This window comes from Abramis brama (genome assembly GCF_963993115.1).
Source record: "Abramis brama genome assembly, chromosome: 22".
Taxonomy (NCBI): Eukaryota; Metazoa; Chordata; class Actinopteri; order Cypriniformes; family Leuciscidae; genus Abramis; species Abramis brama.
In genome coordinates this window covers 18,405,561-18,425,863 of record NC_139984.1, presented here as the reverse complement: position 1 = coordinate 18,425,863, position 20,303 = coordinate 18,405,561, and the positions used below count along the sequence as shown (strand labels likewise).

Sequence of the window (20,303 nt, the reverse complement as noted above, 5' to 3'; positions counted from 1 at the left end):
GGACAGCTGGACTAGAAATCTGAAAGCCATTAAGTATTGAGCAGGCAGATGAGCGTGAACTCAAATAACCTGAAAAGCAGCCACGCAAGCCTCACGGATGATGCAGAAAAACACTTTAATATGACTCAGAACGTCCAGACAAGCTGCTTATTATAACCAGCAGTTAACAATGGAGCTTTTGTCTCAAAATGATGTCACTTAGTATTCAAAGGCTTAAAGTTTCACACATCAGGTCTGTTTACAAAAATATTTGAATGCAGAACAATATCTGGTTGAAGTGAAGTGCTAAATCCTTTTTCCTGTACCACCGGAGACTTTGGCCGGATCAAAATACACAATTCGACATCAACGATCATTACTAATATGGCTACAACAAAGCAGATTGTCAAAGGCAAACAGATACCTGACTGAGGCATGAGGCAGTTCACGCCGAAAGCACATTGGAATTGCAGATGAGTGGAAAAAGGTCAAGAAACTGTGAACCTCAGCTCACATTAATTCTCAGCTTATCCACTTCTAAGTCAAAATTCATGTTTATTGCATTTCAGGTTCATTTGTCAAATGCTTTTTTTAAGGATAGGAGACAAACAGGAATTGGTTTCATAAACGCATAAATGCTATATGCTCAGTACTTGATCGGGTAACCTGACCGTCTAAGGAGCTGGTAAATTCAGCTTTGCAAAAAAAGCTCAGCTGTCAGCGACCACTGTGCATTAATGAAGCCATGAATTACACCCCTCTAGTTCAGACATCTTACAATCGCAGACATCACTGAGGAGCTCTTCAACGCCAATTTACTAGCGTGTTTTGAAGGCCCCTGGTGCCTGTGTCTTTCCCGAGGCGAGGCTGTGTTCAGAGAGCAGCAGCCTGTGGTGCACCGCTGAGAAGGTGAACAAATGTGAGTGAAAACACTGAGGGATTTTTTTTCATCTTTTGACAATTAGGCATGAAGCCTGCTAGGGACATCTTACTTCACTGTGTCTCTGGGTGCTGGGCGCTTAATTGGCCAAGACAAATTGGGTTTTAGCTGCTGTACTGAGCAAGTAGAGGAGAATTAGATGCACAGAAGAGTCTACCGTATAAAGATATGCAGATACAGGCAGATGTGTCGCACTTAAGTTACTTTGAAGGTCAGGAAAATGTGTCAAGACCACACACCAAACAATTAATGAAACTGGGAAGTAAATCGAGCCACAAAACCCCTGTAATAATCTATTTTAGAAATAGGGTTGTTAAAACTTTCTCCTCATGAGCCTGAGTGATTAGTTATATAGAAAACGGCTCTTACTGAAACGTGTGGTCTCTCTGTTAAATCACTCTACTGCCTGGACCTCTTTTTGGTTTTGACATTATGACATTTTATGGTTTTCTTAACTGAGTAATGTGACTGGATTCATTTCTCTTTGTGTTGTCTAAATAGCTCCACAGTAAAATGACAATAAATACTGGTAATTGCATAACAAAAATGCACTTGGACTGAATCACCACTTACAAAGCAGCAGATCAGAGTCTGAAAAAGCACTCCGTTCAGCAGCAACATTTTATTGAAGAACCTACATTGCTGTTTATTTGCACTGCAAAAGTGACCAGATGATAAAAAAATCACGACTGAATAGAACAAGACGTTTTACCATGGACCAAATAAAGTACCATTTTAAGTGTCAACACTGCTTCACGATTATGATAAATTCAATGATGACTGCTATTGTTTGTATCATTGATATGTGATGTGTACAGCACTTTGATAAACACTTGCTGTTTTTGATAAACACTGCTTTGACTTTGCTAAAAGCAATTACCCATGCAAGAGACAAAATTATTTATTAGTATTAATACCACATTTTTGTTTAGTGTGTTTAAACCTTACTGTATTATTTAATAATAATGTAGCTCATAATGTAATAAATGCACATAATGTAATAAGTATTACATTATTATTGTAATAAAATGTTCATAATGTGAGAAATGTATTAATTACAAACTCACCAAAAAATTGTCATACTATCATAATTGTAATAGGTTTTACAAAAATATAAAAATAAATATTAGTATTCCCTTACAGTGCATTAAAAAATCTAAATCCAGTCTTAAACTACCTGCGAAATGCAACAGATTTAAATATGCATTCAATTATTATTACTATATTTTTATTAAAGCATTGGTATTCTTTTACAGTACATTTTAAACATCTAAATCCAGTCTTGGGCTGTCTACAAAATCCACCAGATTACTGATACTACTATTACTACTATTATTATTACTACTAATTATATACATAAGGTATTCATACTGTTAAATGACAAACAGTTTTAAATACCAACACTGTGCAAATGTTGAAAAAAAAACCCTCACAGTATCAATATAGAAATGAGGTGTGTGTGTGCTTCAGCCAATGGCAGCATAGAGTGTAAGTTAAGCAAACATTACTTCACTTTAATACAAGTTACAGCAAAACAAAGCCTGAATGTACATCAGAGGGCATATGTTGAAAAATACAGTACATCATTAAATCATGTACAGTAGTTGTAAAAGAAGTCTATACACCCCTGTTAAAACAGTTTGGTTTTGTGACGTAAAAAAGAAAGATAAATAAAATCAGAACTTTTGCACATTTAATGTGAAATTACAACCTATGCAATGCCACTAAAAACTACAACTTCAGAATTAACCAATCACGCTCACGTGTAATAGTATACGCCTGTATTCACCTGAAGTGACTCTGAAGTGACAAGAGCAGCAGAGATTTATTTGATGTTCAGAAAGATTTTTTTTTACATCTTGGTTGCACACTACTAAAAGAGCCATGGACCACAAAGAGCTTACAAGCATCAACGGAATCTTATTTTTGAAAGGTATCACTAAGGTGAGGGGCTGCAAAAAATTTCCAAGGCCATTAGATGTACCATTAGATGTACCACAGGCCATTTCCACCATTAGATGTACCACAATCATCAACAAGTAGAGAAAGCATGAATAGTGCTAGGTATCGTTCTTTTTTTTTTTTCATTTCGATACCGGTTCCTGAATGATACTTTTTTCTATACCAATTTTATGTAATCAGTTTTAACAAGATTACATTACATATTACCTAAAAAACCCCACTATTTTTTCAATTTGTTGGCTTTTTTTTTATAGACTCAAAGACTCATATAGGCCACTGGGGGGCGGAATATATGTCTCGCGCTCAAGCGCACACATAAAGCTTGCAACAAAGCACTGGAAAAAGTAGCTTGGATTATGAATGTGTAGGGAAAAAATAGCAAGGAGACATTTTTAATTGTTTGATAATAACCTAGTGTTTTCTGAGTCAGTGTTGACTATAAAGATGAAGTTGAAGGTGCTTACTCGTCATTTCCGCAGTATAGTGAATGCGCATGCACCTAGAGAGAGAAATGCACCTTTCATTTGGATTACATAATTGGAGATTATTTGTTTTCGATTCTAATTGGTTTGTTTAAAAGTAGACATTTCAAGCTTTCTATATGCCTATTTCTCAAGTCTGTGAGGAAAGTAGCCTATACGCTGAGTTTCGGTTAATTTAACTGGACGCGTTCCAGTTCCTCTTGCAGTCGAAGATGGAGCAACTTTCTGCTCTTTAAGTATTTCGTGCACTGCCAAGTGCTTCATCAGATCTGTCGTATTGCTGGTCTTGGCAGCAATTATCCTGTCGCAAATATTGCATCGCTGTTTGCATCGAGCCTGGTGAAACATAGCCACACTTTTGATCTTTTCCATCTATGGGGGTTGGGATGCTTACACACTACAGCCTCACGTGGGAGCCACGTCTCTGGCCGTAAACTTGATGCCTCGCCACAGCCAATCATGCTCCATGCTTATTAGCTCACTGACGTTGACGAGATTAACCCCTTAGGTATCAAAATTTGGTACCGAACGACAAGACTTTTTTTGATACTAGATGGTATCGAGGCAATTAGGTAGGTGCCTATAAAGTATCGAACTCGATACCCAGCCCTAAGCATGACAAATAATGTCAATTGTCAAGAACATTTTCCCTCCAAAATTGATGAGAAGACAGAGAAAACTGGTCAGGGAGGCTGTCAGCAGGCCTACAGAAACATTAAAAGAGTTGCAGCTCTTTCTGGCAAGTACTGGTTGCTCCCTACATGTGACACTATCTTCCATTTTCTCCATCTGTCTGGGCTTTGAGATACAAGACTAAAAAACATTCAAGCATAGTAAACTTTGCAAAAACATATATTCAGTCTACAAAAGCATGTGGAAATGTGTGTTATGGTCTGACATTGAACTTTTTGGCCAAATTCTTAAAAAGGAATGTTTGGGCCAAAAACAACAGCACATCAGCAAAAGAGCAGCATACCCATGGTAAAGCATGGTAGCGCAGCATCATACTTTGGGGCTGCTTTTCTTCAGCTGGGACTGGGGATTTAGTGAAGGTGGAAGGAATCATGAATAGCTCCAAGTACAGTATCAGTCGATTTTGGAACAGAACCTTCTGACATTGGCTAGAAAGCTGAAAATTAACAGAACTTTCAGCTTTCGTCATGACAATGAGTGGGACAATATATCTAAGTCGAGATGTGCCAAGCTGATAGACTCCTATCCAAAGAAGCTGAGTGCTGTAATAAAATCAAAGGGTGCCTCAGCCAAGATTAGTTCAGGGGTGTGAACACTATGCAGTTAGTGATTCCAAGTTTATTTTCTATGTGTCACTTTGGCTTTCAGTGCATTGCATAACCCAATAATGTCTTTATAGAGATGCTTTAAATTTTTCTAGATGACTAATACATAAACAATAATGAACTAAAGAATCACACAGTTGTCAGGTTTATGCTTTGGTTCTAGTTTCATTGTGTTTTTAGTTAGATATTTCTAGGTCCTTATTTGCTCCCATGGTTTCTAATTAATTCTACACTTGTTCTCAGTTCTATTAATTGTCTCCCTCATATATATTTAAGCTCTTAGTTCTCCCCAGTTCTTTGTCTTGCGGTAATGTGACGTAACAAAACGTTGTATGTTTGGTTTGTGTTTGATCTTCCTTGTTCCTGTACTGTGAGTATTTTTGGATGTAAATTAAAAACTTCTAAATTGAAGACAATTTTGTCGTGTTTACTGACCAGCAGTACGTGACAATAGCTAAAATTAATGAATTTGAATTTTTTTGTAGAATGAAGTTATTTGAATCACTATATCTCAAACATGATTATAAAACGTATAATTACAATAACTGAAAGCAGAAACTTCAATATTATTTCGTGCATAAATCTTAAAATGTTTTTCTTGGTTAAAGGAACCGTATGTAAGATTGTGGCCAAAACTGGTACTGCAATTACTTTCAAATTACTGTAGAGCGATGTATCCCCTCCCCCTCCCCCCTGACTCGAGGTTGCCAGTTAGGCTGCAGGATCCAGCAGGAACGTAGGCTGCTACAAGGAGCTTCCAATGGCAAGTGACGAGTCCTACACAGTAAGTTTTTTTTTCTGTTAATTATGTTTATGCTTCATGAGAGATGTTTTGCGTATTTCGGATTCATAACGAGGTCTTTTAGGTTTCGTAACGTTAGACATTTTTTATCCGACACATTCGTAGCTGCAGCTGTGGTAACTAGAGCAGAGCTGGCAACCCGGATGCCGAAACACTACTGACTTCGTGATTAGTAGATAGGTGGAGGGTGGGGCATCAGGCCAAAACACAACATGACACCATCAACATCAGTTGAGGGCTGCAACTTCACTTTTAAATGACAATATCCTGGCCGGACTACTGTTGTCAGTGATATAAGTATTTGAAATTAACATGATTTCTTAATGTCTAGTGACATATCAGGGCCATTTTATGATTAACTGAAATACATTTCTTACATACGGTTCCTTTAAAGTGACTCAAAATAATGGGAGCATGTCAATCACAAAAATGAATGAAACTGTTGTTCACAATGTAGCTTAATTAGCCTACTTTTAATGTAATAGCTTATTTTACATAAATCTATTAATACCTTTTGTGCTCAAATTTATTACATTGAAATGATTATTATATTGTAAACATTGTTTCACTTATACATTGTGCTGCTATTACCTTATGAATTGTGATTACATCATAAGTTTCCACAGTGTGTTCATAATGCAATACATTTATCATACAATAACCTATTACATTGTGAACATTTATTATTACACTGGAAAATCGTTATTACATTATGAGCTCAAGATTTTATTACATCTTGACAAAAATTATTATAAACATTTTATTACATTAATAATGTAATACCCATTACATCATGTGTAGCTATTACATTATACTTTGTTATTACTTTATGAGTTGCTACACAGCTTCTACATAAAACACATCACTAACCCTCCAGATGCATTGATTTTCCATTTTCAGTTGTATGTTACTCAATGCTAATTTTACTGTTAGCTAAAAGAGCACCTGCAATTTTAAATCTGGAATAAGGGTCAGTTACATTGTGAACTGTGTGTGTGTGAACTTACAGTGTTTAATGCGTTAAGTGTAGTGTCGTCTCGTGAGGCGGCGAGGCAGCCGTCTTCTGTTGACCCCCCATCACACATCCCTGCAAACGCTGCCATGCTCCTGACAACCAGAGAGAGGGAATATTGATGAAGTCCAAGCTAACAACAACACATTGTATAACACGACTAAAAGGCGGGGTGAAGGTAGGGCTTACCTGGCTGCCCGCAGGTACATGAGCAGGTCACAGTCGTTGACCCCAGGCATCCAGACCAGCTCCTCATTCTCTGTCACTGTCTGACCTCCAGGAGAGGGAAAGGGCTGGAGCTCTGGCAGCTTGGCCTAATTTGGCAAAGCGCAGAGGGGACAGACAGCTGCGGTCACAACACAAATAGCACTAGTGATGAGTGCTAAATATCAATTTTCAAAATCATTTAATCTCTGTATGCAACCAGCCGACGGAGGGGTGCGAACAATCACGGGTGATTAAATGACCTCGCTTGTATGCAACTAAACATTTAGCTTCCCCTTGTGTGTATAAATATTACGTTTAGACTTTTGAAGGTGATATTGACGCAAGATGTAGGTGGTTACCAGGGCGCTGCTATGCAGCTGCTAAGAGTGTTTTTTAGTTTGGCATTAGGCCTCCCACGACCTCCTAATAACAAAGTATGAGCAAGCATAACTAATAGATATACACTACCATTTTGTTTGGGGTCAACAACATGGCTTTGTAAGATTTTTGTTTTGTTTTTGAAAGAGGTATCTTATGCTCACAAAGGCTGCAATTATTTAATTAGAAAATACAGTAAAAAACACTAATATTGTGACATTACTATTTAAAATAACTTTTTTCTATGTAGTCACATGAACCTTCAGAAATTCTAATATGCTGATTTGATTATTTTTATCAACAGCACCCTTTATTTGAAATAGAAATCATTTGCAACATTATAAAATAATTTTTAGAAAAAGACTTTAGATCAATTTAATGCATCCTTGCTGCATAAAAGTATTTTCTTAAAAAAAATAAATAAAAAAAAAGTTACTGACCCCAAACTTTTGAACACTAGTGTATATTCACACAGGAAAACAAACAAACCAAAAAAAAAAAAAACTTGGAGATGGCTTTGAATAGTGTTAGCATATTTTTACCCATGTTTCTTGAACACTGTGTCCTGAAATCCTTGACTAAATCCCTTCAGTAGAATGTTGCCAGAGTTAAATACAAAAATCATGTGCTCAAATAAATCTTAGTGCAAAACCTCAAAAGTAATTTCCTAACATATAACTAGCATTCAGATCCGTCCCGGGTTGGATCAATATCCATGGTGCGCTAGCCTGTAATAGCCGGCCCTGTAGAGCTTTATTACCGAACTTCATCTAAAGTCATTTGAAGTAACCCTGAGCAGAGGTCCTGCCACGGGTTACACTCCACATGATAACTCGAACGGATCTCTGGGAGAATATACACTATAAAATCTCTGACATTAATTGCTGGTGGTGCTCTGTCTTTTTCATCGTGTGCCATCATCTTTAGCGATCTTCCTTTTGGCTTTTCAATTTCAGACCACTGTGACCGTTCCTAATTCCCATAAAACACTGCTGAATGTTTCTAATAAATCCCACATACACCGAGCAGCCAATTTCCAAACACACTATTCCATATGAGCGCTGCACTGCATGAAAAATCCATTAAGCATCTTCTTGAATGCGCTGACGACACGTTCAAGTTGAGTATGCAGGTGACACAAGACCAGCAGTAATATCCTTGAGCTTGTCAATCAAGCCACTGCTTAATATGAGCTTTGGATATCTCTGTTCAATCCACACCACAAGCAATGTCAGGGAAGACGAGGTTTCAGATAACATCCTAAGGATTTGTAAAGAAACATACCTGGTGACTGGGACCGACTCGAATCTCCCCTTGTGTACTGTTTAATCGCCTGAGAGAAAAGGAGAGAGAATGAAAGAAAAATTAATTGGTTGTGTGGTTTATGAAATGTCATACACTGTTTTCTCTTAGTATATAAGTGTCGTAGAGTATAGAAAATGTGTCTGAAGTGAAGTGTTGTGCTTCATACATTGGAGATTGACATCTGTAGTTAGTACTCAAATTGTATTAGCATTAAAAGCCCAGATTGTTAACCTTCAGGCTATAACAGCCTTTTAGCAGCTTTCTTTACCTCTCCAAAAACATTTTCAATGCTCTGATTGTGCTTTTAGGGTATTACATGGCTTTAGCAGCACATTAAAATAAATCACATTAATGCAAGATTCACATTAATGCACAATAGAGCCTAAGAGGAAATGACCGAACAAAGGCGGCGAACGGCGCAGTTGACGTTTCTCATTGTTTTTGTGGAGGTACACTACAAAAGCCCCCAAAAGACCAGATGATAAGCAGGGGGAGAGGAGCCCTGAAATGGCTGCTGTTGCAAACCCATGGCAGTAACCATGGCAACTACAATTTAATAATAGTGTTCCGATCTCCAGCTGCAGTGGATTAAAGAAAATGACAAGATGTTCCTTTTGAAAAGCCTTCCCCGCTCTGTTGCCACGGCAACAGCACTGATTTTCATATAGCCAGGCACAGAGCGGGGCCCAGAAACTGTCACTATGATTTGCGTCCAGGGTAGCTCTCACTCCACCGCCGGGCTGGCTGCCCGAACCTGGCTGCAAAGTGAGGAGAGGTTAGGGCCTCAAATCATATCCCTCCTTCATCTGGGTACATTTCATAAACAACCCCTCTCTCTCACTCCAGCATGATCCACTAAAAACACAAGCTCTGTCAATGGAGGAAATTCCACACTGAAGCAAATATGGCAGACAGATGAAGAAAAAGCAGACAGGCCTTCATTAAAAGCTTTTCAGCATTGAGCTGTTTAACGTTTTAAGAGTCTGATTCTAATGCTCACGACTCCTAGTGAAAGACAAATCCACATGAAATAAATTGCAAGGCAAGCATTAATGCGCTCTTGTCTGAAACTGAATCTGCTGCGAGATGATGGCGATAGCGGAGGGAGAAATCACTCGGCCGGGTTCCTAAACATTCTGCAGGCTCTGCATTTTTGGAGGGTCTGAATTAGGCAGCAAAGCACACAAGAGCCTCGATCAGCCTTGACAGTGATCTGAGAGCTGCCGCGCCACAGCTAGATCGCAAACAGCACGTATTGCAAAGAAAAATCTCTCCAAAATGCATCAAGAAAATATGAAAGATGTAGCCAGTGGAGGACAACTAAACCATTTTTTCCCCTCAATAGGAAATTTTTCCCAATTTCCCATTTTTTCCCCCTTATTACATATGAATGATTAAATTCAAAATGTAGTTACAAAATATAGGTTACAAGAGGATGCATTAAGATTAATGCTACAACATGCAAATAATGTATAAACAATTATATTAAAAAATGACTATTCACAAGATCAAGGTTTGGCAATATTTAAAAACTTGTTCCATTAAGTTTTTAAATTCCAGAACTTTAAAATGATATAATTATATGTATTTAAACTTTTGCATTAAAAATTTGCCATTGTCTGCTTTATTGTTTGACCTACAGGAATATTTTAATTTGACTAATATATAATTGAATAATATGAATAAAAGGTATTATATACACATACATACATACACACTCACTCCACGAAATGTTTAATTGGATTACTATTAGCACAGGCAAATATTAACTTGGATTCATGATTAATAAAAAAATAGAGAATCTGTATTTTAATGAGCCATGTCCTTTTCGCAGGTGTAACTAGGACTCCCGGGCAAGCCTGGCATGTCAAATATAAACGTATACACTTTGTAACAAACTATTTTGTAAATTCCTTTTGCACTTAGTGGGTATTCTGTTGAAGAACTGAAAAAACTCTTTGACCAGATGATGAAGTATAGAGTTCATCTGAAGCGACAATCTAAAATTCAAACATTTAGTATAATAAGAGTCTGACTTAAAAAAATAAAACAGCAACATGTGTGAACACTTATGCAGCGATGCTTCCTGGCTTGACATCCTTTGAATCAAAGGTCAGAAAATTGCACTGGAAGGGCAAATGAAAAATATCAGCATGATATTCCTTAGTCACATGCTTTAAAACATTTAAGATCAAAACCTCAGATCAACGCATTTTAACTTGGATAGAATAAACAGTTTATAAACTAATGTTTATGAAATAAAACAAACAAGAAACAACTCCCAAATACACTACATCTTTAATTACAACAGTATCTCCAGCACATGAAGTGCTGTCAACACAAGCACAACATCCTGCATACTTTGACTCGACCACGAGCACAGCAATCAAGCCTAGCCCCGCCCCCTCCATCAATATCCTCCAATCACCGCACGATTTAGGGACGCTCATAACACATTGAATAAATACAGCGAGCGCCTCAACTTTATTTACACACCGACTAAACCCCTTTAAAACAACGGAGGCTTTGCATTATACATTTGAAACTCTATCCTACGCCATGACATTACGACTGTAGTCACAACACAGCGTACTGTCAAGTCATAATAGGACGACTTCATACTCAAGTCTAAAACAAATTAAAGTTAAATATCTTATGTCGGACAATTCGCACTAGCGTGCGTGCAAACCCGCTTTATTCCACCCGCTCAAAGCACTAATGATGAAAGCACACAGCGTTGACATTAGCACAGACGGCTAATGCTAATGACAGCAACACAAACAACCGGACAGCACTGTCGACGCGATTTAAAGCACGGACAGCTGTTTTCAAGACAAACACGTATATAGCATTACAACAGGCGCGCGAGGCGGGTACGTCCAGAATGACGCACGCCGATATCTTAACAGGTGAAGACGAGCATGCTAACGTACCTGCGCGGACTGAACAGGTCGTCCATGTCGGAGCCAGAGCTGCGGTTTGATTTTGACTGAGTGAGGAGGAATAAAGTGTCCTCTCGCACCTATTTGTGTAGGTACTCAAAATGGAGGCTCAGGCATTCAGTCAGCTTTTACACTGAGCTTGTGCCGTGACCGACAGACAGCACTGAGCATGTGCCGCGACCTCACACACACACGCAGAGGAATCACAGCCCATCTCTCCTGCTCACACACACCATGCTGCTGCTGCATACCAAACAAGCGGGAGGAGGGAGTGGAGAGGGCGATAGACTGTGATTGAGTGGGGGACCCGTGAAGGGGGCTCCCAACCAGCAACAGTACACCATTGCTCTTGTTTATCCGCCACAGCATCTTCTATCCCTCAAATATCCCCTTTCTTCTCCCCGGGCTCCTAATGCACCCCATTATTGGAGCATCACATGACTATGGTAATGGGTCCTAATGTAATCCTGCTTTTTCCCTGACACAACAGCACACAGGCTATGATTGTTATACACAAAGGAATAGGGGATTTAACTATTCATTCCCATTACGCTTGAACATTTAATAGAGATGTCACATTAGAAGCGTGAAACAGATTTTTTTTGTCAATATTGCATGTTTAAATATAATTATTGCACATCATCTCCAAATGAATGAAAGCATTTTATCACCCCAAAAAAAGAAAAACAGAGGAGCACACAGGTTTGGAACAGTATTAGGGTACATATAAATAAATAAATAAATAAATAAATAAAGGCAAATAAATAATGACTTGGTAAATAATCATTTTTATTAAATTTTTGGGTGAATGATTCCTTTAAGATTAAATCTGGAGACGAAACTATTTTCAGTACTCTTGAGTCTGATGCAGCATTTCATATTTACACTATCCTAATTAAAATTCATTTGCAGGTGTGGTTTGGATTTCAAATGTTTAAATAATCTTTGTTTGCTTAAATAATCTTTGTTTGCTTAAATACATCTCAGATTACATTGGTTTTAAATTTGAGCGTCTAAATTTTTATTCAAAAATAAGTAGCCCATTATTTACAAAAAGACAAACAGCCATTACAAAAGACAAGTCATTGTGTCCTTTAAAACACAGTAGCGCGAGTGCACCACACAGAGACAAGGCCGTAAAACATTCAATGGACATTCTTTGAGCAAAACCGGGATTGCTACAGTAAGTAATAAACTGTGAGAGGTGTCTTAAGTTACATTGTTAATACTAGAAACAATGTGTCTAGCATTTCAAACATCATAGCAGTGAAAACCATCATAAAATCCATTTCCTGTCCTTTCAGCTGTATTGGTATTTTAATTCATCATAACATGCACCTGTGAGAAAGTTAGGGCTGCACGATATTGAAGAAAAATGCGAAATGCGATAAACTCATTAAATAATGCGATATTCGATATGATAATGCTTAAAGTGTGTAAAATAAACATGAAATTATCTTTAAAATATATATAAAATTATATAACCTACATATGTGTTTCCCATTCTTTTTGTGACAAGAAAACCTCCCTACAGCTTCTGAAAGTGAACAGCAGTGTTTTACTGTAGCATAATAAGTGTTATTTTAACATCAGTGTAAACCACGGGGTTCAGGGTATTTAACAACAGAAACTGAATAATCAATTGTAAAAATAAAACGCTGCCTAGTTTTCACCGTATGAATGAAATATATACTGATTCTTATTAAAGCTACAAAAGTTATTCAGCCAAGAGCAGTGAGTGATTTTCTCTTCATCTTTTGTTCATGACCCCAGTTATTGCAAGCCGTTGCGATATGCATATAGCGATATATACATTTGCGATATTTCTATCATTTCTATATATTGTGCAGCCCTAGAGAATATGATGTCAAAGAACAAACATAGCGTAAAAAACAACAACTAATTTCTTCTTAAAGCAAGCAAGCTTAAAATCAGACTCCAAGAACAACAGAATATTATATTTTAATGCTATTAAATAAATATTATGGTTATATATATATATATATATATATATATATATATATATATATATATATATATATATAAATATAAACATTTATGATTCTTAAATATAGTTTTTATAATATACACTACCATTCAAAAGTTTGGGGTCAGTAGGATTTTCTTTTATAGAAATAAATGATTAACATTAAAGACATTTATAATGTTACACAAGATTAACATTTCAAATAAATGCTGTTATCTTGAACTTTCTATTCATAAATGTATCCTGAAAAATACATTTATGTCACAATCCACAATGTGGATCACAATCTCCACAAAAATATTAAGCAGACCAATTAAGAAATTGGTAAATGGTAATAAGAAATATTACTTAAGCACCAAATTAGCACATTAGAATGATTTCTGAAGGATCAAACATAAACCCCAAACTTTGTATTTATGTTCCCAATATAATGGAAAATTAAAGCATGCTAAAATTCCGCAAAACGCTGGAGATGGAAAATAAAACTCTACATGCTTGTCAAAGACAGGCTATAAAACAGATACCAGTGTCCTTGATTTAATCTATTCACAACTGCCTTTGTACATTATAGGACAATTTAGAGTGAATACAACAAAACCAGACACTGCATACCTGATATGAATCATAAAATCTCTATTTGTAGACAGAACATGCCCGAGGAGGACTGATTACTGAAGTCAGTAAAGGCTTACCTGGTTTCTGGGTTATATCCTAAGATGTAGAAGAAAGAGTCGATTCGTGCTTTGAACTCCCTGGCAGCAAATATGTCAGAAAAGTGTGAAATGTTACATTTCCCCCTGCAAAGAAATAGAGCAAACAAATCAATGTCACGATGCAAATACATTTCCAGGTTTACTTAAAGGAATAGTTCACTCAAAACTCAAAAATGAATATTTGCCATTATTACTTTTATTTATTGAATACACCCAAATGCTGTTCCAAAACCACATGCTGTTTTGTCATCATTTTCCTCTCACCTTTGTGTAAATAATAATCATTTTTATTTTGGGGTGAACTATGTCTTTAAGAGACAGTGTCTGAATGCCGACATGTCTCGTCTAAGCTATTGCTCTAGGTTTGTAAGTGCGGGTAATCTTGCGGGTTACAGTATTCCTGTATAGTTGTTTTATTAATGCCCTTTCCCTTCATCCTGTTAGACAAACAAAAGATACCGGACACCACAGGATTTTCAAGCAATGCAGAGCGAACAAAATCTATGAATTGTGACATTTTTACAATGCCCCCCTTCTGCACTTTACATTTTCGACATCAGGGGCCATCAAAATAATAGGCAATAGTGTGTTTGCACTGGTTCAATACCTTCCTCATAAGATGAAAGGAACATGAGGTTTGGAGCAGGAATTACGACATGCTAGCGGAATTCACTGAGTTTATCTAAAGCCCTGTAATAAGTCAAATCAAAGGGGTCTCTGTGCAGCAGAAGTTGCAGCTAATTTGCCCTGAAATCAGTGGTTCTGAGCTGTGGCTGTGCGCTGCCTCCAGATGGTTTCAGTTAAGAGAGAGGAAAGGAAAGGAGGGAGGAAGAGAAAGAGAGAGGGGAAAATACATCACTTGGGTAAAGACAGACTGAAAAGGTCTGGTTTCTTGACAATAAGCATGCCTGTACTCTTTTTTCCTGAGCCATTTTCTCATCGCAAAAAAACATCATTGCTTTCAGTAATGCTTTGCATGCAGAATCGCTGTGAAATGGTTGTCTGTACTGAGACGGCCATTCCCGTAGTGAACTGAGAGGATCAAAATGTCTGTTTATAGCTCTTAAATACTCAATTCTTAGATCCCAGAGCATCTGTACCCGCCAGAGGTTTCTTTAATGACCATAAATCATCAGAGCTAGTACTGGATTTTAAAAGGAATATTCACAATTTATTGGTGTAATCATTAGACTAGTTTTAGAAGTTGCCAGTATGAGTGTGACAGAGTATGAATGCCAGTATAAGACATGTTTAATTAATTAAATGTATAAAAAAATGTGTTGATATATATATATAAAAAAATGTAATTGCAATTGTAAGTTTGATTTCCACGAATCAGTTCAAACTGCTTTTTTAACTGAATAATTTCAAAACTCAAAGTAGCTACTTGTTTGCACTATCCAAAAAGACCCTGTGCAGGGTGTTTCATATATTTAAAAATGAAATATAAATATAAGAATTATTATTGTTGTAATTCAAAAGGACACTATAAAGGATATATATATATATATATATATATATATATATATATATATATATATATATATATATATTTTTAAAAAAAAATAATCTATGTTGTCTTCATTTAGTAAAATAGACTTTCACTTCCAGTAAACATTTTGAATCTAATTGACTACACTTGATGGAATATTACAGTTCTTTTGATTGGAAAAAATTAAACACATAAATATTTAGATTGATATAATCGTCAAAAGGCAAAAAAATAATAGAGATTTTGTTTTCCTTTATTAAAGGGACACTCCACCCATTTGCACTAAGCTTTGCATTGTTAGAAACCCAGTCATACTATTGAATGGTCGTGCAACACTCTCTCATTTTCCCGAGACGGGAGAAATCCGTTATTTACCTCTTACACTTCCTCCCACAATGACGCAAAAATCGTCATTTTGCGTCATTGTCGGAGGAAGTGTAAGGGGGGGGGATTTCTGTTGAGACTACAGACACTCGTTCCTCATCTTTCCCAGGGGGCGGGACCCGCTCACGCTACAGACCTATTACAGATCAGTGGGTGGGACTTTACTCTCTGAAACTGAAAGCAATATCCTCCATCTTGTTTGAAGCTAAGCTAACAGGCGCTGTGGAGACAGATGTAAAGTTATGACAATAGCGGAGGAGAGTACTCAATATGATATAGAAGAAGAGGATTTCGGAAGTCTGATACTTGAATCAGGTGTTTGTGGCTACCTTTACAAGCCGCATTATAGCGAAGAGCAGCCGAGGCAGAAGACCTGCCTGCCGCGGACGAGGAGCCCGGACTGGCTCGAGTTAGGGCGGACTGGTGGCGCCGGTGATCTCACTATGCAACTACGAACACAGAGATAGAGTCTGTCTGCGGCAAAGAATTTCAACGATGCCAATTTCTCCTGGACGAAATCTCTGAATCAGACGAGGACACGGACGTTTGTGTTGTGAACTATCCTAGTTTCGCACCGCATATGTTCTGACTGAACATCCCGGTACCATGCAATAATTCACCTTTTCGAAAGAAATACAAACGAGGAGTAATGCACTAATGAGTTCGCCAACTAACTAGACATTTTGTGTGAAATGAATTTCAAGCTCTGGTGGTAGCTAGCCTTGTAGACGGAAGAGTGATTTCTCTCATAGGCAGATATGCGCTGTTCTGGATTAGTGGAGTGGCTTGCGGAGCTGTGCAATGTGGTGCAAAGTTATTTTTTGTCTTTCCTCGGTCACGAAGGCACCAAATTCAAAATTTATTTTACATTTCGACTACATATATGACCCACTTTCAATAAAAAACAATGTTCCTATGGGTGGAATGCCCCTTTAAGTGAACGTGCTGATACTACTGTGGATAAATGATTGAATTCCTGACCACAGTTGAATTTAATTGTGTGTATGTGTGTGTGTGTGTGTGTTACCTGAGGGCAGCAGCATGATAAGTGTCCACATAGTCTGAGATGAAAAGCTCTCTGCTCTTAACCACGGGATCAGTAATAACCAGCTCACGACCAGAGTCTGGAGAAAGAGACAGAAAGCAGACATGGAGCGTGAGAGGCATCCAGACTGTCGCTAATAAAAACGTGCACACATAATAAACGCATGCGCGACACAAAATAAACCAGACAGATGCACAGACACTTGTGCGGCTATGAAATATTACAGCTATAGACTTATAGACAATGACAGTAACAGTACAGTAGCTCTTGAAAATAAACAATAAATCAATGGGTTTCAATTCATCAACAACAAAAAAAAACATTTAATGCAAATGGAAAAGCAAATGGAAATGCATTAGATGCTAAATTGTATATTTATTACTTTTAAGGTAAATATTTCCAATGACAAATGTCACAAAGATCCATACAGACAGTGTTGTATGAACATTTGTCTTCAGATGGCATTAGCACAAATAACAATGGCCGACTAGTCAGTGGTGCAGCAGGTGGTGGCTGCTGCTCTCCAGAAGGCTGGCAATAATGCAGGCCTTCTTAATGCTTTATTAGAGTGCGGTGTGAATCAAAGTGCCAAAGACCCAGCCCGGCAGACCCCCTCAGCCTGTTATTACTGCCTGATGTGTGTATCAAGCTCAGATTTGCTGCTGATAGTCGGGAGAATGAGAGCTCCGAGGGCACATTACACTGAAAGTTATTTGCACTTCATGGCACCGCTGTCGCTCTTGAGGGAGCGTTACCAGGGAAACAAGGGCAGGAGGGTGGTATTTTTTTCTGAATCCTCATTTATTTGAGATGCCGTTCTCTATGAAACTTCACAAACCAATAACCAGGGGTGGTTACATAAATGAGAAGGACTCTTCAAACAAAGTTCTTTGTTTTTTTCGACCACACACACATACCGTTCTCATTGTTGCGGTCCTGCACCAGGTGCTGGTAGACGGAGTCAGGTACCTCAGACTGGCGGTAATACCATTTCACATTCATTAACAGATGGTCCCGTTTACTCTGAAATAGAAAAATAAACATTCTGTAAAATAAACAGATATTGTTTGTTTGTTCACAGCTTCTCAAATTTGGCTCTTGGCAAACGTGAGTTTGTGCCACCACTGGGTTTATAGTTCTAGTCGTCCCGTGCCAAAAGCCCTTGGTGGAACAAAGTCAATTAAAAAGGGATTGAAGGCATTTCATTCTTTAATAAAGTAAATGGCTCAATGACCATGTGTGGGAGGGTGGTGAAGAAACATGGATGGGGCATATTTAGGTAACTAAAAAAATCTGGAAAAAAAAACAAAAAAACAACGAGGCCAGCTTTGTCTAGCTAAACGCATCAGTTGCCGCTCCCCTCTTTTCCACAGCTGCACTTTGAACTCTGCCACCCGCTGTCTATCCAAGGGACTGCACGCAGTGCCAGTTTGCTTCAGTACCGCATAATGACCAGCAAGTGGCAGCACTGAGTCATGTCCAGACCTCCCAGAGGCACTTCCAAGAGGGGCCAGAGAGGGAGAAGAAAAGGGCAAAGCACTGTTTTTATTCCCTGACATGAAATATTTATTATCCTCTCACACGAAGCCAACTGACCATTCAAATGGTTTAAAAGGACATTAAAGAAACCACAGCTCAGCAGACACTGGCGACAAGACCCCCGGAGCAGCGGCCAGAAATCACAGTCATCTTTAACATGACTACAGATTACCACATTCCCCACAAAAGGCCGAGTGTGTGCCACCGCGCCAGCCTAGTGGGAAAAAAAACATCCAAGGTGGATCAGAGAGCCAAGGGTCTTTTTTTATTGAAAGCCTGATTCACTTCATGCAGCTCTGGCTTCTAAAAGGGGGTGGGGGGAGTGGGGGGCTGAGCTCATTGTAGAGATATTTCAAGACTACCTTTTCTGAGATCACTGGAAAATACTAGGAGAGCAGAAATTAAAATACAGAAATGTTCAAACAGAATGCCATCTTTTCAAATTGCCCACTAAACAAGGTAAAAGTGAAAGAATCCTTGGCATTAAAGACCACGAGTAAGAGTAATCTAGGCTAAATTAAAATGTGTGCTGATGTGGTATTGTTGAGATGGTTACAACCCAATTTAAATGAGATTAAAGGCGCTCTCTGTAACTGGGCCACTTGTATGTGTCATCAGAGGTGTTGTCAGTGCTTATTACACCGCAGATGGGGAGACAACCTGTGCTCCTCCAGGGTATTTCAGAGCTTTCAGTGCCTTGGTTCAGCTCCTGCATTAACATTAAAGCTATAAAACACTGAGTTTAAACATGAATAAACACCTAAGGCTTTGAGAACAAACGCATACTGTTTGATAAGATAGTTGTGCTGTCCAAACAGATCCCTGTGGCCGAATCGTGCAACCTTTCCTGTCGCTCTAGAGCTGGAAATTACTGTTTCATTATCAGACCCTAATTATGTTTGCATGTTACACTGAACAGATCACTGTGCAGAATCAAATTATCAAGATAAGCACTCTGAGGCGGAGAGAGGCAGCCAAACTGAGGCAGCGGTGAGGAGCCTATTACAATTACAATGCTGAATTGATTAGTGACATTCCACACAGCATTCCCTTCCTTCCCCGAGTTGCTCCTCATCCGGCTGATCCCAGCACAGCTTAAAGCCACCTCTCCAAACACATGACTGAATTAAGACTGCTCGAGGGGCCTGCCAGCTCACTTATAAACTAGGTCTCAGTCAGTGATGGAGACACTAAAGGGAGAGATTTCCCCTCCATCAGAGGAGCGAGGCATACCACAGGAAAACGGAGGGGGTAGTGGTGGTCTGCCCGCTCTCTCCTTCACTCTATAATGGCTGTGCGGCTTCCTTTGTCTATTCGTTGAGCTCTAAACCTGGGAGTCTGTCTATTCAATCATCTATCTATCTCCATGTAAATGGGGCAAAACGCACAAGAGAAACCCAGATCCAATCCAAACATGCCTATTGTAATGCCCAACACTACATTCTTGATATAAGCACGACCTAAAGAGGGCAGAAGAGAGAAGTGAGAAATGTTAGAAGCATGGGGGATGTAGGGCGAGACAAACAGCGCGGGCAGCACTAATTACAGCACAGCCAGTGTAAGAGTCCAGTGAGAGTGCTATAAGAGGCTGAAGCTGGACTTTATGAGGTCTGGCCAGAGGGGGAACAGAGCAGGGTGGAGTCTACCAGGGGTGTTAAGCAGACTCCACCGGCACGCCAACAGCTGGGCTTTCCACAGGGAGCTACTGTGCTAATAATAACCTGATGTGTGGCACACATCACAGAGAAAAGATGTGTGAGGACTATTCATTAGTGATGTGAGAATTAAAGAGCTGCACACAGAAGCGGGCTCTTGAGCCATGCTTGGACAGAGAAC

At 38.6% G+C, this 20,303-nt stretch overlaps 1 protein-coding gene across 4 annotated transcripts in view; it reads right to left on the bottom strand.

Annotated features, from left to right (window-relative positions):
- The window catches only part of rerea (arginine-glutamic acid dipeptide (RE) repeats a), a 108,559-nt gene that overhangs the window by 25,993 nt on the left and 62,263 nt on the right, over window positions 1–20,303 (bottom strand). For 2 of the 4 annotated variants that reach the window (XM_084099487.1, XM_084099488.1), the window contains exons 4-9: window positions 17,846–17,951; window positions 16,911–17,007; window positions 13,987–14,091; window positions 8,345–8,393; window positions 6,665–6,789; window positions 6,471–6,570 (exon numbers count right to left, since the gene is read on the bottom strand). In XM_084099487.1, the coding sequence (XP_083955613.1) occupies window positions 6,471–6,570; window positions 6,665–6,789; window positions 8,345–8,393; window positions 13,987–14,091; window positions 16,911–17,007; window positions 17,846–17,951 (582 nt within the window). Of the gene's footprint in view, window positions 1–6,470; window positions 6,571–6,664; window positions 6,790–8,344; window positions 8,394–11,298; window positions 11,531–13,986; window positions 14,092–16,910; window positions 17,008–17,845; window positions 17,952–20,303 lie in introns of those variants that run through there. The other 2 variants (XM_084099489.1, XM_084099490.1) reach the window with 2 other exon arrangements.